Source organism: Petromyzon marinus (genome assembly GCF_048934315.1).
Source record: "Petromyzon marinus isolate PM22_M1 ecotype Great Lakes invasive population chromosome 80 unlocalized genomic scaffold, UKy_Petmar_22M1.pri1.0 chr80_unloc.1, whole genome shotgun sequence".
Classification (NCBI taxonomy): Eukaryota; Metazoa; Chordata; class Hyperoartia; order Petromyzontiformes; family Petromyzontidae; genus Petromyzon; species Petromyzon marinus.
Window position 1 is genome coordinate 576191 of NW_027422629.1, and position 21017 is coordinate 597207.

The 21017-nt window shown below is 56.1% G+C and overlaps 1 protein-coding gene and 1 long non-coding RNA gene across 2 annotated transcripts; both read right to left on the reverse strand.

The window, feature by feature from the left end:
- Positions 1-4230: 4230 nt before the first annotated feature.
- Positions 4231-5342, reverse strand: LOC142908332 (uncharacterized). Its single transcript, XR_012931694.1, has 4 exons — positions 5302-5342; positions 5172-5193; positions 5042-5063; positions 4231-4694 (listed from the first exon to the last, which is right to left on the reverse strand). It is a non-coding gene; the product is annotated as an uncharacterized LOC142908332 (long non-coding RNA).
- A 2544-nt stretch (positions 5343-7886) lies between these two features.
- On the reverse strand, positions 7887-15548 carry LOC116958681 (phospholipase A and acyltransferase 3-like). The gene is made up of 3 exons (XM_076058875.1): positions 15403-15548; positions 9101-9215; positions 7887-8132 (listed from the first exon to the last, which is right to left on the reverse strand). Exons 1-3 carry the CDS (start codon positions 15408-15410, stop codon positions 8007-8009), a joined length of 249 nt encoding a protein of 82 aa, XP_075914990.1. The 5' UTR covers positions 15411-15548; the 3' UTR covers positions 7887-8006.
- Between the last annotated feature and the right edge of the window lie 5469 nt (positions 15549-21017).

Consider the following 21017-nt stretch of genomic DNA (forward strand, 5'->3'; position numbering starts at 1 on the left):
ACAAAATATGATAAAAAAATGTTACCCTTTGATCTGGCAACAAAACTGACGCCTTTTTATAGAAGGAGTCATGTTTACATTGACAACAATACCTGCTGTCGGAACGCAAACACAAAACAACAACAACTCTGATAACGTATGTGGCACTGTCCTTGAAGTTGATTGGTCCACACCCTTTTGACAGCTTTCTTTAGAGCCTCGTCTCACGTGGGTGTTGGACCAGAAGACGCCAAAAGGCGTCACACAACTCAAAGGGCAATGCCCCATCAGAGTATGGGGGCTCGGGGTGAGCATTTACACAACATTGGAAACCTCATTTGCCAGTAACAAAATATGATAAAAAAATTTTACCCTTTGATCTGGCAACAAAACTGACGCCTTTTTATAGAAGGAGTCATGTTTACATTGACCACAATACCTGCGGTCGGAACGCAAACACAAAACAACAACAACTCTGATAACGTATGTGGCACTGTCCTTGAAGTTGATTGGTCCACACCCTTTTGACAGCTTTCCTTAGAGCCTCGTCTCACGTGGGTGTTGGACCAGAAGACGCCAAAAGGCGTCACACAACTCAAAGGGCAATGCCCCATCAGAGTATGGGGGCTCAGGGTGAGCATTTACACAACATTGGAAACCTCATTTGCCAGTAACAAAATATGATAAATTTTTTACCCTTTGATCTGGCAACAAAACTGACGCCTTTTTATACAAGGAGTCGTGTTTACATTGACCACAATACCTGCGTCTTCTGGTCCAACACCCACGTGAGACGAGGCTCTAAAGAAAGCTGTCAAAAAAGTGTGGAACAATCAATTTCAAGGACAGTGCTACATACATTATGAGAGTTGTTGTTGTTTTTTGTTTGCGTTCCGACCGCAGGTATTGTGGTCAATGTAAACATGATTCCCTGTAAAAAAAAAAGGTCTCAGTTTTGTTGCCAGATAAAAGGGTAAAAAGACCAATTATCATATTTTGTTACTGACAAATGAGGTTTCCAATGGTGTAAAGTGAAAAGTATTTTGAAATCAAGCGTTGTAACCGGGTCAGCAAGAGTTATGGACCCATTCTGTCGGCACGGTCGGCAAACATTGGGACGAAGTTTGAATTCGCCTACTTGAGGTTGCACAAAAAAAAGTAAATTAGCGAATGCCCATCGCGTTCGTCTGCCTCGTTCGAATGTAAACCGAATAGTTTGTCCGCTGAAAGCGTTACAGGCAGGCAGACACACGCAGACAGAGAGACAGACGAAAAAAATGTTGGAAATGTATTAGATTGCAGAGCCACACAACGTGGTAATTAAAGCAAATGACTTCACATGCACGATACAATTTCACACATTTCTGAATCACGTAATCAAGTTACCCTCTGGGACATTGCCACGTGACCCCCTGGGACACTGCCACGTGACCCCCTGGGACACTGTGACCCCCTGGGACACTGCCACGTGACCCCCCGGGACATTGCCACGTGACCCCCCGGGACACTGCCACGTGACCCCCCGGGACACTGCCACGTGACCCCCTGGGACATTGCCACGTGACCCCCTGGGACACTGCCACGTGAACCCCCGGGACACTGCCACGTGATGCCCCGGGACACTGCCACGTGACCCCCCGGGACACTGCCACGTGACCCCCTGGGACACTGCCACGTGACCCCCCGGGACACTGCCACGTGACCCCCTGGGACACTGCCACGTGACCCCCTGGGACACTGACCCCCTGGGACACTGCCACGTGACCCCCTGGGACACTGCCACGTGACCCCCTGGGACACTGTGACCCTCTGGGACACTGCCACGTGACCCCCCGGGACACTGCCACGTGACCCCCCGGGACATTGCCACGTGACCCCCAGGAGTCAGCAACGTATTCCCCCTTGTTGAGAACACGAGTGGCGATGGGGGTGAACATGTTCAACTAACGTGGAACTAATTCGTAGCAGCTTCCGTCTAAACTATATTTACCATCATCATCATCATCAAACAAAGACAAAGATCCCCCGTATAGCCCCAACAGGACGTACGGTGCGAAAGAAGTTCAGCATACATCATCAGCACGACTAGCACCACCATCAGCACCCGCCACTAGCAAAGACAAAGGTCCCCCGTTGAGCCTGAACAGACTGTTGGGGCAAGTGCTGTTAGCGAGCATCTATGAAGGCCGGCCCGGCACACGAGGGGGTTTTTGTGGGCAACACCACGCCCGGCCGCCTTTGTCTCCCTAGTGGCGATGGAGCACCACCATCACCACCCACAACTACCACAACCATCAACACTATTAGCACCATCATCACCACCCACAACCACCACAACCATCAACACTATTAGCACCACCATCACCACCCACAACTACCACAACCATTGCCAACAACCGCCATTCGCCACTAAGCAGTGGTGACGTCACCACGGCGCTTGTGCCAGGCCATGTGCACGCTGAGGCCACGTGAAGTGTCCAACGCCCGCTGGCAGGAGGTCACGGGGCAGACCCAGGTGCCACGGGTCGACTGACTGAGACGACTGGCTGATGCACCACCTGTGCCCCCTACTGTGCCAACCTGCTGTGCTTTAGCCACCCGGCGCTCCGCTCGTTGTTGTGAGCGTCGCTCCTCCACCCTCCGTTGTTGTTGGAGGGCGACCACCTCCAATTGCCCAGTAGCATCCTTCACGAGCCTCCTCCACAGAGGCCGATCTTGACACCGCTGGTACCGGTCATCGGCAAATCCACTCAGCTCCACGTCCTCCTGTACCACATCACTCCATCTCTTCTCTAGCCCGTGCCGCGCCCGTTTAGCCCCCTCGATCCGGCCAAACAAAAGCTGTTTCGGCATGCGGTGGCTGGACATGCGGGCTAAATGACCCAGCCAACGCAGCCTTGCCCGCCGGAGGAGCTCACCGATGGGACCTTGCCCAGATCTTTCAAGGATTTGTGAGCTGCTCACACAATCCAGCCTAGTTAAACCCAAGATGGATCCTAGGCAGGCCAGCCTAAATGTTTCTAACCGGCGAAGATGTTCCATTAGGGGGGTCCACGTTTCGCAAGCGTAGAGAAGGGAGGGAATGACTGTGTCCGAGAAGACCTGAAGCTTCGTGCGGAGCGACAGACCAGGTAGCTTCCACACAGCGTTACGTAACCGATGAAAAGATATTGCCGCTCCACTGATTCGGATTGAGACCTCTGCTGTCAAACCGGAGCCGGTCCTGAGCACACTGCCCAGGTATGGGAAACTCTCCACTCTCTCCACAACTGCCCCATCACCAATTGGGAGTTGTGGGGGTGGAGTGTCCGATGGTACAAAATACCCAGGCAGGTGCTTAGTTTTGGTGGGGCTGATGGTAAGGCCCCAACTCTTAGTGGCACGCTCCGGTCTCAGCAGCAGCGTCTCCAACTCTTCCTCCGAGTCAGCATCAATTACCAGATCATCGGCAAAACGTAACGCGGTTGAGCAATAGGGAGCCAACCCTTGACCGCACCCGGGCATCGATCAGCCTCCCATTATATCTGTACCAGATGGAGATTCCTCCGGTACAGCTATTGAAGTCTTCACGAACTACACGGTCGAAATACCCCACCACCACCACTATCACCGCCACTCCTACCACCACCCACAACCACTACCACCAACAACACCACCCACCACCACCACCACCACCACCCACCACCACTACCACCACTACCACCACCACTACCACCACCACCACCACTACCACCACCACTACCACCACCACCACCCACCACCACCACCACCACCCACCACTACCACTACCACCACCACCCACCACCACTACCAACAACACCACTACCACTACCACCACCACCCACCACCACTACCACCACCACCCACCACCACCACCACCACCCACTACCACCACCACCACCCACCACTACCACCACCACCCACCACCACCACCACCACGGCACGTCACTGCTCCTGTCTCTTGGTGCGGTCACGATACCAGGCGAAGGTTGCCAGCGTGCCCACCACCACCCACCACTACCACCACCACCCACCACTACCACCCACCACCACCACCACCACTACTACCACCACCACCCACCACCACCACCACCACCACGGCACGTCACTGCTCCTGTCTCTTGGTGCGGTCACGATACCAGGTGAAGGTTGCCAGCGTGCCCACCACCACCGCTACCACCGTGGTGCCTGCAGCCAAAATGCCTCGCCTCACCTGGTAGGTGGGGGGGAGGGGGGAGGGGGAGGGGGGAGGGGGAGGGGGGAGGGGGAGAGGGAGAGGGGGAGGAGGGGGAGGAGGGGGAGGAGGGGAAGGATGAGGTCTGTCTCCATCTCCGTCTGTCTCCATCTCTGTCTCTGTCTGTCTCCATCTCTGTCTCTGTCTCCATCTCCGTCTCTGTCTGTCTCTGTCTCTATCTCTGTCCCCACCTCCGTCTCTGTCTCCACCTCTACCTCCATCTCTGTCTGTCTCCACCTCTGTCTCCACCTCTGTCTCCACCTCTGTCTCCACCTCTGTCTCCACCTCTGTCTCCACCTCTGTCCCCACCTCCGTCCCCGTCTCTGTCTCAATCTCTGTCCGTCTCCATCTCTGTCTCTGTCTGTCTCTGTCTCCATCTCTGTCTATCTCTATCTCTGTCTCTGTCCGTCTCCATCTCTGTCTCTGTCTGTCTCTGTCTCCATCTCTGTCTATCTCTATCTCCATCTCTGTCTGTCTCCATCTCTGTCTCCATCTCCACCTCTGTCCCCACCTCCGTCCCCGTCTCCATCTCTGTCCGTCTCCACCTCCGTCTCTGTCTGTCTCCACCACCGTCTCTGTCCCCACCTCCACCTCTGTCTGTCTCCACCTCTGTCTCCACCTCCACCTCCGTCTCTGTCTGTGCTCCACCTCTGTCTCCATCTCTGTTTGTCTACACCTCTGTCTCCATCTCCGTCTCTGTCTCCATCTCCGTCTCCATCTCTGTCTGTCTACACCTCCGTCTCTGTCTCCACCTCTGTCTCCATCTCCACCTCCGTCCCCGTCTCTGTCCCCACCTGCGTCCCCGTCTCCATCTCTGTCCGTCCCCACCTCCGTCTCTGTCTGTCTCCATCTCCGTCCCCGTCCCCTTCCCCGTCTCTGTCCCCGTCTCTGTCCCCGTCTCTGTCCCCACCTCCGTCCCCGTCCCCGTCTCTGTCCCCACCTGCGTCCCCGTCCCCACCTCCGTCTCTGTCTGTCTCCATCTCCGTCCCCGTCCCCTTCCCCGTCTCTGTCCCCGTCTCTGTCCCCGTCTCTGTCCCCACCTCCGTCCCCGTCCCCGTCTCTGTCCCCACCTGCGTCCCCGTCCCCACCTCCGTCTCTGTCTGTCTCCATCTCCGTCCCCGTCTCTGTCCCCGTCCCCGTCCCCGTCCCCGTCTCCGTCCCCACCTCCGTCTCTGTCCCCGTCCCCACCTGCGTCTCTGTCCCCACCTCTGTCCCCGTCTCCATCTCTGTCCGTCTCCACCTCCGTCTCTGTCTGTCTCCATCTCCGTCCCCGTCTCTGTCCCCACCTGCGTCCCCGTCCCCGTCTCTGTCCCCGTCCCCGTCCCCGTCTCTGTCCCTGTCTCTGTCCCCGTCCCCGTCCCCGTCCCCACCTGCGTCTCCGTCCCCGTCCCTGTCCCCGTCCCCGTCCCCGTCCCCACCTGTGTCCCCGTCCCCGTCTCTGTCCCCACCTGCGTCTCTGTCTGTCTCCATCTCCGTCTCCATCTCCGTCCCCGTCTCCGTCCCCGTCTCTGTCCCCATCTCCGTCCCCGTCCCCACCTGTGTCCCCACCTGTGTCCCCACCTGTGTCCCCACCTGTGTCCCCACCTGTGTCCCCACCTGTGTCCCCACCTGTGTCCCCACCTGTGTCCCCACCTGTGTCCCCACCTGTGTCCCCACCTGTGTCCCCACCTGTGTCCCCACCTGTGTCCCCACCTGTGTCCCCACCTGTGTCCCCACCTGTGTCCCCACCTGTGTCCCCACCTGTGTCCCCACCTGTGTCCCCACCTGTGTCCCCACCTGTGTCCCCACCTGTGTCCCCACCTGTGTCCCCACCTGTGTCCCCACCTGTGTCCCCACCTGTGTCCCCACCTGTGTCCCCACCTGTGTCCCCACCTGTGTCCCCACCTGTGTCCCCACCTGTGTCCCCACCTGTGTCCCCACCTGTGTCCCCACCTGTGTCCCCACCTGTGTCCCCACCTGTGTCCCCACCTGTGTCCCCACCTGTGTCCCCACCTGTGTCCCCACCTGTGTCCCCACCTGTGTCCCCACCTGTGTCCCCACCTGTGTCCCCACCTGTGTCCCCACCTGTGTCCCCACCTGTGTCCCCACCTGTGTCCCCACCTGTGTCCCCACCTGTGTCCCCACCTGTGTCCCCACCTGTGTCCCCACCTGTGTCCCCACCTGTGTCCCCACCTGTGTCCCCACCTGTGTCCCCACCTGTGTCCCCACCTGTGTCCCCACCTGTGTCCCCACCTGTGTCCCCACCTGTGTCCCCACCTGTGTCCCCACCTGTGTCCCCACCTGTGTCCCCACCTGTGTCCCCACCTGTGTCCCCACCTGTGTCCCCACCTGTGTCCCCACCTGTGTCCCCACCTGTGTCCCCACCTGTGTCCCCACCTGTGTCCCCACCTGTGTCCCCACCTGTGTCCCCACCTGTGTCCCCACCTGTGTCCCCACCTGTGTCCCCACCTGTGTCCCCACCTGTGTCCCCACCTGTGTCCCCACCTGTGTCCCCACCTGTGTCCCCACCTGTGTCCCCACCTGTGTCCCCACCTGTGTCCCCACCTGTGTCCCCACCTGTGTCCCCACCTGTGTCCCCACCTGTGTCCCCACCTGTGTCCCCACCTGTGTCCCCACCTGTGTCCCCACCTGTGTCCCCACCTGTGTCCCCACCTGTGTCCCCACCTGTGTCCCCACCTGTGTCCCCACCTGTGTCCCCACCTGTGTCCCCACCTGTGTCCCCACCTGTGTCCCCACCTGTGTCCCCACCTGTGTCCCCACCTGTGTCCCCACCTGTGTCCCCACCTGTGTCCCCACCTGTGTCCCCACCTGTGTCCCCACCTGTGTCCCCACCTGTGTCCCCACCTGTGTCCCCACCTGTGTCCCCACCTGTGTCCCCACCTGTGTCCCCACCTGTGTCCCCACCTGTGTCCCCACCTGTGTCCCCACCTGTGTCCCCACCTGTGTCCCCACCTGTGTCCCCACCTGTGTCCCCACCTGTGTCCCCACCTGTGTCCCCACCTGTGTCCCCACCTGTGTCCCCACCTGTGTCCCCACCTGTGTCCCCACCTGTGTCCCCACCTGTGTCCCCACCTGTGTCCCCACCTGTGTCCCCACCTGTGTCCCCACCTGTGTCCCCACCTGTGTCCCCACCTGTGTCCCCACCTGTGTCCCCACCTGTGTCCCCACCTGTGTCCCCACCTGTGTCCCCACCTGTGTCCCCACCTGTGTCCCCACCTGTGTCCCCACCTGTGTCCCCACCTGTGTCCCCACCTGTGTCCCCACCTGTGTCCCCACCTGTGTCCCCACCTGTGTCCCCACCTGTGTCCCCACCTGTGTCCCCACCTGTGTCCCCACCTGTGTCCCCACCTGTGTCCCCACCTGTGTCCCCACCTGTGTCCCCACCTGTGTCCCCACCTGTGTCCCCACCTGTGTCCCCACCTGTGTCCCCACCTGTGTCCCCACCTGTGTCCCCACCTGTGTCCCCACCTGTGTCCCCACCTGTGTCCCCACCTGTGTCCCCACCTGTGTCCCCACCTGTGTCCCCACCTGTGTCCCCACCTGTGTCCCCACCTGTGTCCCCACCTGTGTCCCCACCTGTGTCCCCACCTGTGTCCCCACCTGTGTCCCCACCTGTGTCCCCACCTGTGTCCCCACCTGTGTCCCCCCGCCCCCACCTGTGTCCCCCCGTGCCTCCCCGAGGCGCAGCGACGTCACGAGGTGCTCGCAGTTCCCGCCCAGCAGCTCGTAGTGGAGCGTCCCGCCCACGAGGCCCCTGGCCCTCCGCAGGGTCTCGGCGGCCATGGGCAGCGGCCTACGGCAGCCCTTGTTGCTGGCCCGCGCTCCGGCCCACCACCTCCTTCAGCGGCTCCAGCCTCACCGTCGCCTTGCTCGTCGCCACCGACATGGCGCTGTTGGCTCCATCGACGCCGTCTATCGCCTGCCGCGTAGCGGTGGCGGTGGTGGTGGTGGTGGGGTGGTGGTGGTGGTGGTGGGGGGGTGGTGGTGGTGGTGGTGGTGGGGGGGTGGTGGTGGTGGTGGTGGTGGGTGGTGGTGGTGGGGGTGGGGAGGGGGCACATTGGAGACTCCGTCTCAGATTCACGGTGAAACGCGAAAAGGCAGTTTTCACGGTGGGCTAGGGAGATGTTGACTACCTCGCCTGGTGTACAGGAGGTCTGTGTCTCTCTCTCATCATCATCATCATCACGGTGGGCTAGAGAGATGTTGACTACCTCGCCTGGTGTACAGGAGGTCTGTGTCTCTATCTCTCATCATCATCATCAGGGTGGCTATGAGATGTTGACTACCTCGCCTGGTGTGCAGGAGGTCGTGGGTTCGATCCTGACCCTGACGATGCCTGCTGCTGTATATTTGGAGTCTGTGTCTCTCTCATCATCATCATCATCACGGTGAACTAGGAGATGTTGACTACCTCGCCTGGTGTGCAGGAGGTCGTGGGTTCAATCCCGACCCTGCTGCTGCTGCTGTAGATTTGGAGTCTGGGTCTCTCTCATCATCATCATCATCACGGTGGACTAGGAGATGTTGACTACCTCGCCTGGTACGCAGGAGATCGTGGGTTCGATCCCGACCCTGACGATGCCTGCTGCTGTAGATTTGGAGTCTGCGTCTCTCTCATCATCATCATCATCACGGTGGACTATGAGATGTTGACTACCTCGCCCAGTGTGCAGGAGGTCGTGGGTTCGATCCCGACCCTGACGATGCCTGCTGCTGCTGCTGTATATTTGGAGTCTGCGTCTCTCTCATCATCATCATCATCACGGTGGCTATAAGATGTTGACTACCTCGCTTGGTGTTCAGGAGATCGTGGGTTCGATCCCGACCCTGACTATGCCTGCTCCCCCCCTTTGCCCCGGCAGTCCTCTCACAGGCTACACGGGGGACCTTTATCAACTCACTGGGTGGGGCGAGGTGAATGACGTATCCGTCGCCGACGTACAGAGCCCAGTGCTGGTAGTAGGTTCTGTCAATCTCGATGAGGTCTCCCACCTCCGGAATCCTGCATCCACGATAGCAGGAGGAGATTCCCACCTCTTTAGTGGAGGATTCACGTCTACGGCATTAACCACAATACCCGCGGTCAAAATGCAAAATAAAAAAAAAACAACATACTATGATAATAACAATAATAATGATGATATATAAGTGTGTGGCATTGTCCTTGAAACTGATTGGTCCGCAGCAAGGGACGGCTTTCTCTTGAGCCTCGACCCAATTGGTGCTCGACCACGAGATTGACGCACAGCTCAAAGACAACGCCGCTAGCAAAGTAACGTGGGCTCGGGGTGACCATCTGCATCATCATCATTAGACCCCCTTTGTCAGTACCAAAGTGTTAAATGTTACGAGGATTCACGTTTAAAACTGCATTAATCACAATGACCTGCAGCCAAAATGCAAACAACAGAAAACACGCATTGATAATATATTGCCATTGTCCTTGAAACTGATTGGTCCACAACCCCCCCCAAAAAAGGGGGGGGGAAAACCCCTCTTATTGTATTTTGGTACCGGCAAGGGAGGTCTAATGATGAAGATTCCCACCGCTGGAAAGTTGGCGACACGTGGAGGAGATGGGGGGGGAGTGGTGGAGGTGGTGGAGGTGGTGGAGGTGGTGGTGGAGGTGGTGGAGGTGGTAGCCGTGGACGTGGTGGTGACGGAGGAGCACCGTGGTGCAATTCGCCCAACGAAGACACCAACTCGCCCACTCGATCATCCACTCGCCCACTCGATCATCCACTCGCCCACTCGATCATCCACTCGCCCACTCGATCATCCACTCGCCCACTCGATCATCCACTCGCCCACTCGATCATCCACTCGCCCACTCGATCATCCACTCGCCCACTCGATCATCCACTCGCCCACTCGATCATCCACTCGCCCACCAACTCAGCCGCCAACCCCGCCGGTTCGCCCATCTGAACGCCCGCTCATTCAAACGCACAAGCAATCACCCACCCACTCGCTCACCCATCCACCCACACACTCACCCATCCACCCACACACTCACCCATCCACCCACACACTCACCCATCCACCCACACACTCACCCAACTATCCAATCGCCCACCAATTCACCCACCCACTCGCTCACCCATCCACCCACACACTCACTCAACCATCCAATCGCCCACCAATTCACCCACTCACTCGACCCATCCACCCAGTCACCCTCGCACCCACTCACCTACCCACACACTCACCTACCCACCAACTCACCCACGCATCCATTCGCCCACCAATTCACCCAGTCACTCACGCAACCATCATTGTGATGGATAGTGATGGTTGTGATTGTGGATAGTATTGGTGTGAATTGTGATGGTGATGATGGATAGTGATGGTGGTGATGGTGGCGAGTATTGGTGTGAATTGTGATGGTGGTGATGGATAGTGATGGTGGTGATGGTGGCTAGTGTTGCCATAACGACACAGATAGCACGTGAACAGCACTTCCACTCCGTTACTACAAAGATCCCCCGTGTAGCCTCTAACAGGCTGTAGGGGCAAGTGCTGTTAGCTAGCACCTCACACAGACACAGACAAAGATCCCCCGTGTAGCCTCTAACATACTGCAGGGGCAAGTGCTGTTAGCTAGCACCTCACACACAGACACAGACAAAGGTCCCCCGTGTAGCCTCTAACAGACTGCAGGGGCAAGTGCTGTTAGCTAGCACCTCACACACAGACACAGACAAAGATCCCCCGTGTAGCCTCTAACATACTGCAGGGGCAAGTGCTGTCAGCTAGCACCTCACACACAGACACAGACAAAGGTCCCCCGTGTAGCCTCTAACAAGCTGCAGGGGCAAGTGCTGTTAGCTAGCACCTCACACACAGACACAGACAAAGGTCCCCCGTGTAGCCTCTAACAGGCTGCAGGGGCAAGTGCTGTTAGCTAGCACCTCACATACAGACAAAGGTCCCCCGTGTAGCCTCTAACAGACTGTAGGGGCAAGTGCTGATAGCTAGCACCTCACACACAGACACAGACAAAGATCCCCCGTGTAGCCTCTAACAGACTGCAGGGGCAAGTGCTGATAGCTAGCACCTCACACACAGACACCAAAGACAAAGATCCCCCGTGTAGCCTCTAACAGGCTGCAGGGGCAAGTGCTGTTAGTAGCGAGTAGCAGCAGCAACCTATGAAGGCTACCGGCACTGTGGCACACACAGAGGGGGTGGGTGACCAGCAGCACCACGCCCGGCCGCCTTTGTCTCTCTCCCAGTGGCGATGTTCACTGCACACCGCTACACCAGCGACTCATTTGAGGGGGTAGAGAGAGAGAGAGGGTAGAGAGAGAGAGGGGGTAGAGAGAGAGAGAGGGGGTAGAGAGAGAGAGAGGGGGGTAGAGAGAGAGAGAGGGGGTAGAGAGAGAGAGGGGGTAGAGAGAGAGAGGGGGGGGTAGAGAGAGAGAGGGGGTAGAGAGAGAGAGGGGGTAGAGAGAGAGGGGGTAGAGAGAGAGAGAGGGGGTAGAGAGAGAGAGAGGGGGTAGAGAGAGAGAGGGGGTAGAGAGAGAGAGGGGGTAGAGAGAGAGGGGGGTAGAGAGAGAGGGGGGTAGAGAGAGAGGTGGTAGAGAGAGAGGGGGTAGATAGAGAGGGGGGTAGAGAGAGAGAGGGGGGGGTAGAGAGAGAGAGAGGGGGTAGAGAGAGGAGGAGGGGTAGAGAGAGAGAGGGTAGAGAGAGGGGGTAGAGAGAGAGGGGGTAGAGAGAGAGGGGGTAGAGAGAGAGGGGGTAGAGAGAGAGGGGGTAGAGAGAGAGGGGGTAGAGAGAGAGGGGGTAGAGAGAGAGAGGGTAGAGAGAGGGGGGTAGAGAGAGAGGGGGTAGAGAGAGAGGGGGTAGAGAGAGAGAGAGAGGGGGTAGAGAGAGAGGGGGTAGAGAGAGAGGGGGTAGAGAGAGAGGGGGTAGAGAGAGAGGGGGTAGAGAGAGAGAGAGAGGGGGTAGAGAGAGAGGGGGGGGGGTAGAGAGAGAGGGTGGGGGGTAGAGAGAGAGAGGGGGTAGAGAGAGGGAGGGGGTTAGAGAGAGAGAGGGGGTAGAGAGAGGAGGGGTAGAGAGAGAGGGGGTAGAGAGAGAGGGGGTAGAGAGAGAGAGGAGGGGTAGAGAGAGAGAGAGAGGGGGTAGAGAGAGAGGGGGGTAGAGAGAGAGAGGGGGTAGAGAGAGAGGAGGGGTAGAGACAGAGGAGGGGTAGAGAGAGAGGGGGTAGAGAGAGAGGGGGTAGAGAGAGAGGGGGTAGAGAGACAGAGGGGGTAGAGAGAGAGAGGGGGTAGAGAGAGAGAGAGGGGGTAGAGAGAGAGAGAGGGGGTAGAGAGAGAGGGGGTAGAGAGAGAGGGGGTAGAGAGAGAGGGGGTAGAGAGAGAGGGGGTAGAGAGAGAGGGGGTAGAGAGAGAGGGGGGTAGAGAGAGAGGGGGTAGAGAGAGAGAGGGGGTACAGAGAGAGGGGGTAGAGAGAGAGAGAGGGGGGTAGAGAGAGAGAGAGGGGGGTAGAGAGAGAGAGAGGGGGTAGAGAGAGAGAGATGGGGAAGAGAGAGAGGGGGTAGAGAGAGGGGTAGAGAGAGAGAGGGGTAGAGAGAGAGAGAGATGGGGTAGAGAGAGAGGGGGTAGAGAGAGAGAGGGGGTAGAGAGAGAGGGGTAGAGAGAGAGGGGGTAGAGAGGGGGTGAGAGAGAGAGGGGGGTAGAGAGAGAGAGGGGGTAGAGAGAGAGAGGGGGTAGAGAGAGAGAGGGGGTAGAGAGAGAGAGAGGGGGGTAGAGAGAGAGAGGGGTAGAGAGAGAGGGGGTAGAGAGAGAGGGGGTAGAGAGAGAGGGGGAGAGAGAGAGAGGGGGTAGAGAGAGGAGGGGTAGAGAGAGAGAGGGTAGAGAGAGAGGGGGGTAGAGAGAGAGGGGGTAGAGAGAGAGGGGGTAGAGAGAGAGGGGGTAGAGAGAGAGGGGGTGAGAGAGAGGGGGTAGAGAGAGAGAGGGGTAGAGAGAGAGAGGGTAGAGAGAGGGGGTAGAGAGAGAGGGGGTAGAGAGAGAGGGATAGAGAGAGAGGGGGTAGAGAGAGAGGGGGTAGAGAGAGAGGGGGGTAGAGAGAGAGGGGGTAGAGAGAGAGGGGTAGAGAGAGAGGGAGTAGAGAGAGAGAGAGGGGGTAGAGAGAGAGAGGGGGTAGAGAGAGAGAGAGGGGGTAGAGAGAGAGGGGGTAGAGAGAGAGAGGGGGTAGAGAGAGGGGGTAGAGAGAGAGAGGGGGGTAGAGAGAGAGAGAGGGGGTAGAGAGAGAGAGAGAGGGGGTAAAGAGAGGGAGGGGGTAGAGAGAGAGGGGTAGAGAGAGAGGGGGTAGAGAGAGAGGGGGTAGAGAGAGAGAGGGGGTAGAGAGAGAGAGGGGGTAGAGAGAGAGGGGGTAGAGAGAGAGAGGGGGTAGAGAGAGAGAGGGGGTAGAGAGAGAGGGTAGAGAGAGAGAGGGGGTAGAGAGAGAGAGGGGGGTAGAGAGAGAGAGGGGTAGAGAGAGAGAGGGGGTAGAGAGAGAGAGAGGGTAGAGAGAAGGGGTAGAGAGAAGGGGTAGAGAGAGAGAGGGTAGAGAGAGAGAGAGGGTAGAGAGAGAGAGGGGGTAGAGAGAGAGAGGGGGTATAGAGAGAGAGAGGGGGTAGAGAGAGAGGGGGGGTAGAGAGAGAGAGGGGGTAGAGAGAGAGAGAGGGGTAGAGAGAGAGAGGGGGTAGAGAGAGAGAGGGGGTAGAGAGAGAGGGGGTGAGAGAGAGGGGGGTAGAGAGAGAGAGGGGGTAGAGAGAGAGAGGGGGTAGAGAGAGAGAGGGGGTAGAGAGAGAGAGGGGGTAGAGAGAGAGGGGGGTAGAGAGGGGGTAGAGAGAGAGAGAGAGGGGGTAGAGAGAGAGAGGGGGTAGAGAGAGGATGGGTTTACAAAAAGCAAAGCAGTGGTAAAAAAAACGGAGAGACAGAGAGACAGAGACACGGAGACAAGGAGAGACAGAGACACAGAGACACGGAGAGACAGAGACACAGAGAGACAGAGACACGGAGACACGGAGAGACACGGAGACACGGAGAGACACGGAGACACAGAGAGACAGAGAGACAGAGACACGGAGACACGGAGAGACACGGAGAGACACGGAGAGACAGAGAGACAGAGAGACAGAGACACGGAGAGACACAGACACAGAGACACGGAGACACGGAGAGACGGAGACACGGAGAGACAGAGACACGGAGACACGGAGAGACAGAGAGACAGAGAGACAGAGACACGGAGACACGGAGAGACAGAGACACAGAGACACGGAGAGACAGAGACACGGAGAGACGGAGACACGGAGAGACAGAGACACGGAGACACGGAGAGACAGAGACACAGAGAGACACAGAGACACACAGAGAGACACAGGGAGACACAGAGACACAGAGAGACACGGAGAGACAGAGACACGGAGACACGGAGAGACAGAGAGACAGAGAGACAGAGACACGGAGACACGGAGAGACAGAGACACAGAGACACGGAGAGACAGAGACACGGAGAGACGGAGACACGGAGAGACAGAGACACAGAGACACGGAGAGACAGAGACACGGAGACACAGAGTCACACAGAGAGACACAGGGAGACACAGAGACACAGAGAGACACGGAGAGACAGAGACACGGAGACACGGAGAGACACGGAGACACGGAGAGACGGAGAGACAGAGACACAGAGACACGGAGAGACACGGAGAAACGGAGAGACACAGAGACACGGAGAGACACGGAGAGACAGAGACACGGAGAGACACAGAGAGACACAGAGAGACACGGAGAGACACGGAGACACAGAGAGACACGGAGACACAGAGAGACACAGAGAGACACAGAGAGACAGAGACACAGAGAGACACAGAGACACAGAGAGACACGGAGAGACACGGAGACACAGAGAGACAGAGACACAGAGAGACACAGAGAGATACGGAGAGACACGGAGACACAGAGAGACACAGAGAGACAGAGACACAGAGAGACAGAGACACAGAGAGACACAGACACAGAGAGACACGGAGAGACACGGAGAGACACAGAGAGACACAGAGAGACACGGAGAGACAGAGATACACGGAGAGACACGGAGAGACACGGAGAGACAGAAACACAGAGAGACAGACAGAGACACAGAGAGACACAGAGAGACAGAGACACAGAGAGACACAGAGAGACAGAGACACTCACTGGTCCATGCTTCTCAAGCTCGCCACTGCGTCTCAGCGAGTCGAGTTGGGGACTTCCTCCACCACCACCTCCTCCACCTCCTCCTCCTGCTCTTCCTCTTTCCACCTGTTCCTCCTCCTCCACCTCCTCCTGCTCCTCCTCTTCGTTGCCTCTAACGCCAGTCGCTCCACACCCCCTTAGCTGCCCTTGAACTGTCTCAACACCACCCCCACCAGCACCACCCCCCACTACCACCACCCTCACCACCCACTACCACCACCACTACCACCACCCCCACTACCACCACCCACAACACCACCCACACCAGCACCACCACCCACTACCACCACCCACAACACCACCCCCACTACCACCACCACTACCACCACCCCCTACTACCACCACCCTCACCACCACCACCCACTACCACCACCCCCCTACTACCACCACCCACAACACCACCCTCACCACCACCACCTACTACCACCACCCCTACTACCACCACCACCCACTACCACCACCCCCTACTACCACCACCCACAACACCACCCTCACCACCACCACCTACTACTACCACCCCTACTACCACCACCACCCACTACCACCACCCCCTACTACCACCACCCACAACACCACCCTCACCACCACCACCTACTACTACCACCCCTACTACCACCACCACCCACTACCACCACCCCCTACTACCACCACCCACAACACCACCCCCTGCCACCACCCCCTACCACCACCCCCTACCACCACCACCCCCACCAGCACCACCCCCTACTACCACCACCCACAACACCACCCCCTGCCACCACCACCACCACCACCCCCTACTACCACCACCCACAACACCACCCTCACCACCACCACCCCCACAACACCACCCCCACCAGCAGCACCACCCACACCACTCGTCTGAGCTGGTTTCTATTCCAAGTTCACTTCAGTTTTTATTATTATCCACCCACACCACCACCACCAGCACCACCAGCACCACCACCCACTACCACCACCTTCACCACCACCACTACCACCACCACCCACACCACCACCACCAGCACCACCACTCCCACCCTCACCACCACCACCACCACCCACACCACCAGCACCACCACCGCCACCACCCTCACCACCACTACCACCACCAACTACCACCACCCCCACCACCCTCACCACCACCACCCTGACCACCACCCTCACCACCCACGACCACCCACCACCACCACCCTCACTACCACTACCACCACCACTACCACCCACTACCACCACAACCACCACCACCCTCACCACCCACTACTACCACCACCCTCCCCCACCACCCACTACTACCACCACCCTCCCCCACCACCCTCCTCCACCACCCCCACCACCCACTACCACCACCCTCACTACCACCCTCACCACCCTCCCAGCCACTCACCCACCCCCTCTGCCTCCTCCAGCAGGCGACGTCACCGCCTACGTCAGCCACAGCTGCAACAACAACAACAAGAGGTGTCACGTGGCCATCGCGTGTCGATGAGCGACGTGCGAATCGCTTTGGTTCTCTGTGGGTCTCTATGTATCTCTGTGTGTCTCTGTGTGTCTCTATGTCTCTATGTATCTCTATGTGTCTCTATGTGTCTCTATGTCTCTGTGTGTCTCTATGTGTCTCTGTGTGTCTCTGTGTGTCTCTATGTGTCTCTGTGTATCTCTATGAGTCTCTGTGTGTCTCTGTGTGTCTCTATGTCTCTGTGTATCTCTATGTGTCTCTATGTGTCTCTGTGCATCTCTATGTGTCTCTGTGGGTCTCTGTGTCTCTGTGGGTCTCTGTGTATCTCTATGAGTCTCTGTGTGTCTCTGTGTGTCTCTATGTCTCTGTGTATCTCTGTGTGTCTCTGTGTCTCTATGTGTATCTCTGTGTATCTCTATGAGTCTCTGTGTGTCTCTGTGTCTCTGTGGGTCTCTGTGTGTCTCTAGGTGTCTGTATGTGTATCTGTGTGTCTCTGTGTGTCTCTGTGTATCTCTATGCGTCTCTATGTGTCTCTGTGTATCTCTATGAGTCTCTGTGTGTCTCTGTGTGTCTATATGTGTCTCTATGAGTCTCTGTGTCTCTGTGTATCTCTGTGTGTCTCTATGTGTCTCTATGTGTCTCTGTGTCTCTCTATGTCTCTGTGTCTCTGTGTGTCTCTGTGTGTCTCTGTGTGTCTCTGTGGGTCTCTGTGTATCTCTGTGTGTATCTATGTGTCTCTATGTGTATCTCTGTGTATCTCTATGAGTCTCTGTGTGTCTCTGTGTCTCTGTGGGTCTCTGTGTGTCTCTATGTGTCTCTGTGTGTCTATATGTGTCTCTATGTGTCTCTGTGTCTCTGTGTATCTCTGTGTGTCTATATGTGTCTCTATGTGTCTCTGTGTGTCTCTATGTGGCTCTGTGTGTCTCTATGTGTCTCTGTGTGTCTCTGTGGGTCTCTGTGTATCTCTGTGTGTATCTCTGTGTCTCTATGTGTCTCTGTGTGTCTCTATGAGTCTCTGTGTGTCTCTATGTGTCTCTGTGTGTCTATATGTGTCTCTATGAGTCTCTGTGTCTCTGTGTATCTCTGTGTGTCTCTATGTGTCTCTATGTGTCTCTGTGTCTCTCTATGTCTCTGTGTCTCTGTGGGTCTCTGTGTGTCTCTGTGTGTCTCTATGTGTCTCTGTGTGTCTCTGTGTGTCTCTGTGTCTCTGTGTGTCTCTATGTGTCTCTACGTGTCTCTGTGTCTCTGTGTGTCTCTATGAGTCTCTGTGTGTCTCTATGTGTCTCTATGTGTCTCTGTGTGTCTCTATGTGTCTCTATGTGTCTCTGTGTATCTCTATGTGTCTCTATGAGTCTCTGTGTGTCTCTATGTGTCTCTGTGTGTCTCTATGTGTCTCTATGTGTCTCTGTGTATCTCTATGAGTCTCTGTGTGTCTCTGTGTCTCTGTGGGTCTCTGTGTGTCTCTATGTGTCTCTGTGTGTCTATATGTGTCTCTATGAGTCTCTGTGTCTCTGTGTATCTCTGTGTGTCTCTATGTGTCTCTATGTGTCTCTGTGTCTCTCTATGTCTCTGTGTCTCTGCGGGTCTCTGTGTGTCTCTGTGTGTCTCTATGTGTCTCTGTGTGTCTCTGTGTGTCTCTGTGTCTCTGTGTGTCTCTATGTGTCTCTACGTGTCTCTGTGTCTCTGTGTGTCTCTATGAGTCTCTGTGTGTCTCTATGTGTCTCTATGTGTCTCTGTGTGTCTCTATGTGTCTCTATGTGTCTCTGTGTATCTCTATGTGTCTCTGTGTGTCTCTGTGGGTCTCTATGTCTCTGTGTATCTCTATGTATCTCTATGTGTCTCTATGTGTCTCTGTGTGTCTCTGTGGGTCTCTGTGTATCTCTGTGTGTCTCTGTGGGTCTCTGTGTGTCTCTGTGTGTGTCTATGTCTCTATGTGTCTCTATGAGTCTCTGTGTGTCTCTGTGTCTCTGTGTGTTTCTAGGTGTCTCTAGGTGTCTATATGTGTCTGTGTGTCTCTGTGTATCTCTATGTGTCTCTGTGTGTCTCTGTGTCTCTGTGGGTCTCTGTGTGTCTCTGTGTGTCTCTATGTGTCTCTGTGTGTCTCTGTGTGTCTCTTTGTCTCTGTGTGTCTCTATGTGTCTCTACGTGTCTCTGTGTCTCTGTGTGTCTCTATGTGTCTCTATGTGTCTTTGTGTGTCTCTGTGTGTCTCTGTGGGTCTCTATGTGTCTCTGTGTGTCTCTATGTGTCTCTATGTGTCTCTGTGTATCTCTATGTGTCTCTATGAGTCTCTGTGTGTCTCTATGTGTCTCTATGTGTCTCTGTGTGTCTCTATGTGTCTCTATGTGTCTCTGTGTATCTCTATGAGTCTCTGTGTGTCTCTGTGTATCTCTATGAGTCTCTGTGTGTCTCTGTGTCTCTGTGGGTCTCTGTGTGTCTCTATGTGTCTCTGTGTGTCTATATGTGTCTCTATGAGTCTCTGTGTCTCTGTGTATCTCTGTGTGTCTCTATGTGTCTCTATGTGTCTCTGTGTCTCTCTATGTCTCTGTGTCTCTGCGGGTCTCTGTGTGTCTCTGTGTGTCTCTATGTGTCTCTGTGTGTCTCTGTGTGTCTCTGTGTCTCTGTGTGTCTCTATGTGTCTCTACGTGTCTCTGTGTCTCTGTGTGTCTCTATGAGTCTCTGTGTGTCTCTATGTGTCTCTATGTGTCTCTGTGTGTCTCTATGTGTCTCTATGTGTCTCTGTGTATCTCTATGTGTCTCTGTGTGTCTCTGTGGGTCTCTATGTCTCTGTGTATCTCTATGTATCTCTATGTGTCTCTATGTGTCTCTGTGTGTCTCTGTGGGTCTCTGTGTATCTCTGTGTGTCTCTGTGGATCTCTGTGTGTCTCTGTGTGTGTCTATGTCTCTGTGTGTCTCTATGAGTCTCTGTGTGTCTCTGTGTCTCTGTGTGTTTCTAGGTGTCTCTAGGTGTCTATATGTGTCTGTGTGTCTCTGTGTATCTCTATGTGTCTCTGTGTGTCTCTGTGTCTCTGTGTGTCTCTATGTGTCTCTGTGTATCTCTATGTGTCTCTGTGTGTGTCTGTGTCTCCATGAGTCTCTGCGTGTCTCTGTGTGTCTCTATGGGTCTCTGTGTGTCGCTGTGTGTCTCTATGTGTCTCTATGTGTCTTTGTGTGTCTCTGTGTGTCTCTGTGGGTCTCTATGTGTCTCTATGTGTCTCTATGGGTCTCTATGGGTCCCTATGTGTCTCTATGTGTCTCTGTGTATCTCTATGGGTCTCTTTGAGTCTCTGTGTGTCTCTATGGGTCTCTATGTGTCTCTATGGGTCTCTTTGGGTCTCTATGTGTCTCTATGGGTCTCTATGTGTCTCTATGGGTCTCTTTGTGTCTCTGTGTGTCGCTTTGGGTCTCTATGTGTCTCTATGGGTCTCTGTATGTGTCTGTGGGTCTCTCTGTGTCTCTATGGGTCTCTGTGTGTCTCTGTGTGACGATACGTCAATTCGTTGCGTTGTGATGGACAGATCGCGTTTGGCCTTTTAAACAGACGTTTCGGGTAATGATGTTTCTTCATCATGGCATGCACTACGGTGTTAATGTACTCTGAAGGTCAGTTTCCAGAAACGCCTAATATGATTCGTGTGGTCTATGTATCGCCTTTAGCATATACACACAGACACGCACACAAGCAGACACTGACACATATAGACACACACACAGACAGTCACACACGCAGACACTCGCACACGCAGACACTCACACACACTCACACACGCAGACACTCACACACCCAGACACTCACACACCCAGACACTCACACACCCAGACACTCACACACACAGACACACACGCAGACACTCACACACCCAGACACTCACACACGCAGACACACACACAGACACTCACACACACAGACACTCACACACACAGACACTCACCCACCCAGACACTCACACACACAGACACTCACCCACCCAGACACTCACACACCCAAACACTCACCCAGACCTCCACACACACAGACACTCACACACCCAGACACTCACACACGCAGACACTCACACACGCAGACACTCGCACACACAGATACTCACACACACAGACACTCACACACACTCACACACGCAGACACTCACACACGCAGAC

Excerpts from the sequence above, each read along its gene's own strand:
- LOC116958681 (XM_076058875.1), bottom strand. Across the intron at positions 8,133-9,100 it reads CACCCAGTGAGTTGATAAAG|GCGATAGACGGCGTCGATGG; the intron begins GTCCCCCGTGTA and ends GCTACGCGGCAG.